This window comes from Triplophysa dalaica, unplaced genomic scaffold (assembly GCF_015846415.1).
Source record: "Triplophysa dalaica isolate WHDGS20190420 unplaced genomic scaffold, ASM1584641v1 Contig14, whole genome shotgun sequence".
NCBI lineage: Eukaryota > Metazoa > Chordata > Actinopteri > Cypriniformes > Nemacheilidae > Triplophysa > Triplophysa dalaica.
In genome coordinates, this window is record NW_026622648.1 from 153,208 (window position 1) to 161,762 (window position 8,555).

At 42.9% G+C, this 8,555-nt stretch overlaps 1 protein-coding gene across 1 annotated transcript; it reads right to left on the bottom strand.

Moving 5' to 3' along the window:
- Positions 1-1,028: 1,028 nt before the first annotated feature.
- Positions 1,029-8,033, bottom strand: LOC130417101 (putative nuclease HARBI1). Its single transcript, XM_056742404.1, has 5 exons — positions 7,941-8,033; positions 1,903-1,957; positions 1,681-1,805; positions 1,483-1,594; positions 1,029-1,405 (listed from the first exon to the last, which is right to left on the bottom strand). The coding sequence occupies exons 1-5, from the start codon at positions 8,031-8,033 to the stop codon at positions 1,029-1,031; spliced, it is 762 nt and encodes a 253-aa protein (XP_056598382.1).
- Between the last annotated feature and the right edge of the window lie 522 nt (positions 8,034-8,555).

Sequence of the window (8,555 nt, forward strand, 5' to 3'; positions counted from 1 at the left end):
AATTCTCTCTGCATATCTTAATTAGAGTAATGACAATAATTTGACTATTTCATGTCTACTCAGCCAATAGAAAGAGGGCAGAGGCACGTAAAACAGGAGGAGGTCCTGCACCACCACCTCTGACGGATGCAGAGGAGATGGCCTTGAGCCTCAACACTGGACGACCAGTGGCTGAGGGAATTCCAGGAGGGAGTTCATCAGAACCTGTTTCTCCCCAGGATACAAGTGCTTATATAATATGTAAGAGGCTTGACTATCTTGGTTTGTACAGGCTCTTATAGTTACCATAATTTCTCTTTGGCCTTTTTCTTTGTCTCAGCAGATTCTGATGGTAAGGTTAGCCTTGTGGAACCTCTTGTCACAACAGAACCCCAGGCAGTTGTAAGTGGCCTAACCCATGCTGAAAAATTTCAGGGCATTCTTAAAAGTGAATACTACACAAAATGCACATCTTCACAGGATGAAGGGGATGAAGAAACCTTATCCGCTGACACAGAGAGGCCTACAGAGGTAATGTTCATATCATGTATTTCCAAATCACACACTCCGTAGTAGACCTCTAGAGTGCTAGTTGGTAGATGTGCACGAACTGACATGCTTCTCATTTTTTGAACAGAGCATGGCAGAACAGGAGGAGGTCCATCAAATTCTGACACCCAAATTAATGCAGTTGAGTAATGTTCAGTAAATGTCATTGTTTGAATCTGCAGAATTTTTTCGAACATCAACATCTAACCTCAGTCTTGTGTTTTTCAGTTGCCAGTTAAGGAGCTATATAAGCTCCATCTAATAAAAACATTACAAAAGACGGATAAAGAACTTGTGTACTTGGACCGTCAGATTCTAAAAACATATTTGGAAATTGAGCTCCTTAGGCACAAACTAGAGGTGGGTGTACAAAATAATGGAACAGTCTTACAACCTTATAGGGAATTTAACTGTCGCTTTTGTATTTGTAGGACATAAAGAAGACAAAATGAATTGTGAATAAATTGAGTTTATTTAACAGTCCTGTGTTGGTGGGTTCATTAATTTGCAAAGACATTACGGCATATGAGGTCTCTGACCACCCTTCCATCCTGGAAATCCCCAGTGTGTATGAGGTCTGCTTCAGGATCTTGAGTTTGTAGGGCAGGGTGTTGCTCCCCTCTAATAATGGCAATATTATGAAGAACAACACATGCCACAATAATGTCACAAGCCCTTTCAGGGGTCACCCTGAGGTGGCGCAGGCACTGGAAACGTGATTTCAACAGGCCTATGGTCATCTCCACCCGGGCTCGTGTCCTGTTGTGTGCCATATTGAAGTGCTGCTGGGGGCCTGGCTCAGGTTCTGGGTAAGGGGTCATGAGTGTAGGTTGGCATGGGTAACCCCTATCACCCAGCAGAAGGCCATCCATCTCTCCTGTAAGGTCACATTGGTTTAGTTTTTTCCACAAACAGACATGACCATGTGTTCAGTCAGTGCATACATTTACTTACCTTGGCCCATTCTGTTGCTCAGAGATGACTCACGATATATCCGTGAATCATGAACTGAGCCTGGCCACTTAGCCTCCACATTTGTAATTATGTGTGCAGCATCACATATGATCTTTACAGTGACAAAAAAAGACATTAGTGTTACTGTACTTGGAAAAAGGCTTTGAGATTAGGAAACATTAGGCCATGTCAGTGTACCTGCACATTAATGCTGTGGATGGACTTCCGATTGACATAATCTGCCTCATTTTGTGAAGGAGCGATGATGGGTATATGGGTGCCATCTAGGCACCCAATCACATTGGGAAATCCTAAAGGGGATTTTAATTATTAGCTTACCTCCAGAGGCGGCAGCAAGATGTTATTAGCAGAACAACATTTATTTGATCAGCCTAATTTAGAAAGATGTAGACCATTCACCTGCAATCATGTGAAACTCCTCTTTGATGGCTCTCACAGGTTTGTGGCCAGGAAACTTAACAAAAATGTGCAAAAAGTGCTTGAGAGCGAGGCACACTTTTCTTATCGCTCTGCATACAGTTGCCTTGCTAACGTGTTCTGCATCCCCGGTGTTATAAAGAAAGCTACCATTAGCAAAGAAACGTAATGCCATACACAAAATCTGCTCAGATGTAAGAGCACGGCCACGACGAGTGAGGTTTGTGATGTAAGGATGAAGCAGAGTGTGTATATATGTTATGGACTGTAAAGAAAATCGGTATCGCTCAAATAAAAAATCCTCCGGATATGATAAAACATCCAAACGGGGCCTCACAATTCTCTCTCGACGTAAATGTAACTCTCTGCGAATTAATGCAGCTTCCTCATCTACGGGTTCATGAATAAACGGACATGCCATTTTAAGGTCTGTGTAACTTTATCGAGCGCGATTAGGAACGTGAATGAACAAACAAATGGCGTATGGAATTTCAACACCGCTCGCGCTTCGAAATGGGGGTGGAGATTGTAACAAACCCTGGGTTTGCGGAATAAAACCTGCTCCCGACCAGGTTAGGTTCACGGAGTAGGTTACTCTGGTTACTCACTCGGAGTATAAGATACCTCGATTTCTGAAATGGGCTTGACTTACCCCGCGGTCGCGGGTTTGACAGACCTCGCGTTCTGAAACCAAAAACCCTGAGTATTCCGTTTTCTGGGGTTGACTTACTCTGAGTTTGCACTTACCCTGCTTTCTGAAACGGGCCCCAGATTCACAGCCTGTAAGTAAATTTCATTTTAAAACACTTTGTTACGGACTTGGCGGGTTGAGTTTGTTGTATGTTTGTGATCTGCAAATGCAGACAGGCGCACAACGTGAAAAAAGACAACATGAGTCCTAATAATCAGTAATAATGTTCCACTAGAGGCAACAAATGTGGTGTTTATATTGTCTTTTATTAAGTATTTATTTAGGGTTTATTGTCTTTGTTGACTGGTGATGAGACGTGGCCTAACACTGGTTGATCAAGAAGAGTCAGAGCGCTGGTGTTATTTATTATGTTACCATTCCCTGCTGTAATGCCAGCTTGTTTCTATCTCACACAAACTCTGTATGAAGTATATGGTTGGTTGTTTATAGTCTTTATAACGTCGTATATAAAAGGTAAAACAGTTTCAGAGAGGCGGTGCAAAGAGGAGATACAAACATCCACTGTATGTAGAAAATACAACGTTTTTTAACCTTGAATCGTGTATACACATTGCATTACATCTTTAACGAACAATAACATTTGTTTAAGCTGTGTCATATCAGTGTGCAACAAGCAAAAAATCCAGCTCCATACAAAAGGAAAATATAAAAGCTCATCGGTTATATCTTAATTAATTTTTTGTAGCAAGCTTGATTCTGGACAAACGCTTTATCATTCCGAATAACAAGTTTCAGTGCTCAGGGCTGCGTGCTGCTGCTACTCTCCACTCCCTCTTTTCTACCCTAATAATTAGCAGATCAACTTCACCTTGTACATGCTGGCTGGTGAAGTCTAGCTGGTTCATTCTAGCTGGAGATTGTAGGGGCACCCTGAGCAGCCTGCCAGGACACCCCCCACTAGATCTTCCCTGTTAAAGCACGGGAAAGATCGCACAACTACAAGGAAAACTTATAGTCAGGGCCTCTTTTTTGGTCATCCTGCCTGTTCCTCAAATGGTAAAACAATTAGGGGTCAATTAAAACATTAATGGCAGGATGCTTTAATGCTGATTCTGCAGGTCTCATTTCAGGGACACAGCAGAACCTGTTGACCTGGCACAGCCTTTCCTGGAGTCTCTTATAGGGGGAGTTTGCGAAATCAAGAGCCTGAAGCCTTCATCACAATACGAACAGTAGCTTACGCTGCTCCGTTACGATGTGGTGAAAGTAAAGGCAGTAAGGCAGGTAAAACTGGCACTACTTCGCAATGTCTTGTTGGCATGGTCGGTAAAATAAGGCCAGAAAGTCACTGCAGAGGGAAAAAAGTTGTCAAGGCTCAGTGAGAGCACCCTCTGGTGTTACAGGTGGTGGAAACACAAGTAAAGACAAGGATCTTTTTCATTTTAAAACTCCGTTAACAGGGCCTGTAAAGTAACCCTCCGTTATTCGCGCCATGGGCCATCCAAGGAGCTGGCCATATGGTATGGGTTTCTTATTCATTCTTTTGGTGTGATTTGGGTTGCCGTGATATTCACGTGTGTTTTAATTGTTTTGGTCGGGCAGGGCGCTGTAGAGTGTGTGGTTTAAGCCTTAACCCTATGAACAATCTTCTTCGGCTGTTGCCCTCAGCCCCCTACACTCTCGGAAAACAAAGTACAATTTTGTACCAAAGAAGGTACAAGCCATTGTCACTGGGGCAGTACCTTTTAATGGTACACATTTGTACCTTAATATAGAGAAACAAATTTGTACCATTCCAGTTTGTACCTTTAAGGACATGATTTGTACCATTAGTAACCAAAATGTACCTTTTGTACTTTGAACCTTGCTGGTATAATATTGTACCTGAAACGAAGGTACAAATATTGGCCTTGAAGGTACCTCACCAGTGATGAGCACTTTTGTACCTTAACTATGGCAAATGTGTTCCTTTAAGCACTAGTACAGTACTATTACTTTTAAAAACATTTCTCTTTTGGATGCAAACAATTTAACTAAAACATGCATATATAATGTAAAATACAATTTCCCATCAACAATATAATACTTGTCAAAACTGTTTATAATACAATTTAACAAATTTCATATTTTTTATATCGCTTTTCATGCCTTCACGCTTTTCAAGTCATTAAAGTTATGGTTTAGGCAAAAATGTAAATTGCGTCGTCATTCCCTCACCCTCAAAATGTTCCAAACCAGTATACATTTATTTGTTCTGCTGTATACATTTACATTTATGCACATGGCAGACGCGTTTATCCAAAGCAACTTACATTGCGTTTTCCTATACATTTTATATAGTCGTATGTGGAATCCCCTGGGATCGAACCCACGACCATGCTCTTACCACTGAGCTACATGGTAGCTACATTTCTTTGTTCTGCTGTACTCAAAGTAAGATATTTGGAAGAATGATGGTAACCAAACAGGTCTCGACCACCATGGACTATATAGTAGAAAAATAACTATCACTGTGAATGCTGGGCGAGATCTGTTTGGTTACTCACATTCTTTCAAATACCTTCCTTTGAGTACAGCAGAACAAAGAAATGTATACAGGTTCAACTTGACACGATTGTCATTATTGCCTGAACTATACCATCAACATTACAATTGTAACATTAACATTTTAAAGCATAAATTATTTCGGTAACACTTTATAATATCTGCACGCTATGAATCATTAGTTAAGCATCAGTACACAGTTAATTAATCATTTATGAGGACTATGTATGCCTTGTAAAGCATCTACAAATGAGAGTTAAAGGCTCAGTTATCTTCTAAACAGAAATAGGAAAAACACAACACGGAGGGATACAGAACAAAGAAATATTTATTTCAAGATGCAAAAGAAATTAAACTGTACAGCTGTTTATATTAATGAATATAAAACGATTTAATATAAAATAAAAAATAAACCTCTGCAAAATTAAAATTGTACAACCGAACATATAAATTAACATTAAATGAATTGATATAAAATGAAAAATAAACTTCTGAAAAAACATGAATTCCTGCACACCTCCAGAAAAAAATAACTGTGAAGTGATATGCAACTCTCATTTGTAAATGCTTTACAAGGCATACATAGTCCTCACTTTAGATGAGCTCACAAAAATAGTTCTCTAACAACTAGTAAATGTTTTATAACTGCCTTATTTAATCATGAATTACAGCAGTAATGTGTGTTAAAAAGCATTTATTATCAAATTACGTGACTGTTACTATATGTCAGAATAATAAGATGTATAAATGTGCATTCAAAGAGTTTATTAATCATTTACTTACACTTTCTAAATGATCTCATGAACCACTGACAACTCCTAACTAACTGGTTTGTAAGTAATGTAATCCTTAATTTAGAAATGATGAATTAATCTTTAATAAAGTATGAAAATTTGATTATTAAGCATATTATATACATGCTTATAAATCAAGAACAAAGCATTTATAGCTGTATTTATAAACTGCTTACTAATGTCTATTAATGTGGGGCCAATTCTTCACAAATGATTAATTAACTATGTACTGATGCTTAACTAATGATTCATAGCGTGCAGTTATTATAAAGTGTTACACCGAATTCGTTTGTATTAGAAATAATGGTATGACTCAAAAACATCCAAAAAACATTGTAACAATTCTACAAAAACCTGTTAAGTAACTACAAATATCTAGCTCCTACATACAAAAAACATCATCAACAATATAGTGTTCAAGTGCTGTGTAGTCCAATTCATATCCTAGCATCATACAAAACCAGTCCTTGTCATATGAATCACTTGAAAAGCATGAAAATGAGAATCAAACAAATGTGGAAGCAACAGTTTTCCTCACAGTATCAACAATGTGTCTATGTTGAAAACATAGTTATCCTGAAAGAATATTGGAACTTCCTCTGTATGCACAACAGACTCGTTTTTGCAAAAGAAAGGCTGACACCTATCAAGTCCGCAGCAGATAGAAAATTAGGCTAATGAGCATGAATCAAGCCTATATGTTTAATTAGTTTTACTGCAGAAGAATGTCGATGTGAAGACTTTGGACAAGCATAGGGCCGTGGCATGTTCCGAGTCTAGAGGCATGTGTCCAGGTGTTCATCAAGGGGAACTAACAAGACAAGACCGACTGGGAAACAAAAACCAGACGGGACAAGGTGAACATAACAAGAGGCATACAAGACATAATCACAAATGGGTCAGGGTGAGACAATAAAAATAACAAACATGGGAGGGGGGGTGGGGGCAAACAAGGAAACATAGGGAGAAGTCCAGAAGGGGTAGGGCTGGGAGGGGAAGTCCTAGCCCTGGGGGACGCGCCAGAGCGCGGAGCCCCAGGGGGCTTGACAGGGCTTGGCGCCGGTCGAAAGGCCGGCAGGATAGGGCTTGACGCCGGCTGCTGGGCCGGCTGGACAGGGCTTGACGCCGGCTGCTGGGCCGTGGACAGGGCTTGACGTCTTGTCGCCGGCTGCTAGGCCGGATGGACAGGGCTTGACGCCGGCTGCTGGGCCGGCTGGACAGGGCTTGACGTCTTGACGCCGGCTGCTAGGCCAGATGGACAGGGCTTGACGCCGGCTGCTGGGCCGGCTGGACAGGGCTTGACGTCTTGACGCCGGCTGCTAGGCCGGATGGACAAGGCTTGACGCCGGCTGCTGGGCCGGCTGGACAGGGCTTGACGTCTTGACGCCGGCTGCTGGGCCGGACGGACAGGGCTTGACACCGGCTGCTGGGCCGGACGGACAGGGCTTGACGTCTTGACGCCGGCTGCTGGGCCGGACGGACAGGGCTTGACACCGGCTGCTGGGCCGGACGGACAGGGCTTGACGCCGGCTGCTGGACCGGGCTAGGTGCCGGTTGCTGGACCGGACTCGGGACCACCAGACTCGGGACCACCAGACTTGGGACCACCGGACTCGGGACCACCGGACTCGGGACCACCGGACTCGGGACCACCGGACTCGGGACCACCTGGTTCCCAGCTGCCCTCCGCTGCCTCTTCTTTTTCAGCCGAGCTACCCGTCTGGTGGTCAGCTGAAGGAAGGAGGTGAAGGACTCTGCTGGATCCGGGTTGGAGGCCTCCGAGGAAGACCCCGAAGACGTTCTCCTTCCCCGCTTGCCGCGGAGACCAGTCGGTGGTGGAGAAGAGGCTGCAGAGGATGGTTGAGGGAACAATGACGAGACACGAGAAAGAACTATGTCTTCCCCACATAAAACCATAGGTTATGCCATGACTCCACTCAAATAACACAAATAAACATGACATGATAGTGGAATCATGAAAGTATTTGCCGCCGTACTTAAAAGGTGCTAAGATAAAATATAAAACTCACCTTTAAATTCTCTTTCTCTTCCTCTGATAATTCAAGCACAGCCTCTGTTAATTTTGACAGAAGTTCCTCCGATGATAAAGACGCCAAAGCCATGCCTTAGTTGATGCTTGTAGTTGGTGTCTCGCTCTCTGTTCTGACGGAAATTTCCGTAATGGCGGCAGTGACTTCGGCCAATCTCGTAGCGCTTGCAATGCCTTAAAGTAAGCGAAGTTCATGGTTGAAGTCATCACCCTACTGTCTATGCACCCGCGCTAACCTAATTTTAAAGTTATTAAAAGTCCAGGAATGCTTAAAAAGTGTAAAATAATATATCTGACAGCATTGGGTATATATGTAGGCCTAACGTTACGTGAACGCTCAAATTTAACCGGTTGACTAATCATCCATCCATCTTCTTCCGCTTAACCTGGGCCGGGTCGCGGGGGCAGCAGTCTAAGCAGGGGTGCCCAGACTTCCCTCTCCCTAGAAACTTCCTCCAGCTCTTCCGGGGGTACACCAAGGCGTTCCCAGGCCAGCCGGGAAACATAGTCCCTTCAGCTTGTCCTAGGTCTTCCCCTGGGTCTCCTCCCGGTGTGACATGCCCGGAACGCCTTCCCGGGAAGGCGTCCAGGAGGC

Excerpts from the sequence above, each read along its gene's own strand:
- LOC130417101 (XM_056742404.1), bottom strand. The coding sequence starts at position 8,033 with ATGGCTTTGGCGTCTTTATCATCGGAGGAACTTCTGTCAAAATTAACA. Across the intron at positions 1,958-7,940 it reads AAGAGAAAGAGAATTTAAAG|TTTCCTGGCCACAAACCTGT; the intron begins GTGAGTTTTATA and ends ATTTTTGTTAAG. Across the intron at positions 1,406-1,482 it reads GAGCAACAGAATGGGCCAAG|GAGAGATGGATGGCCTTCTG; the intron begins GTAAGTAAATGT and ends GTGACCTTACAG.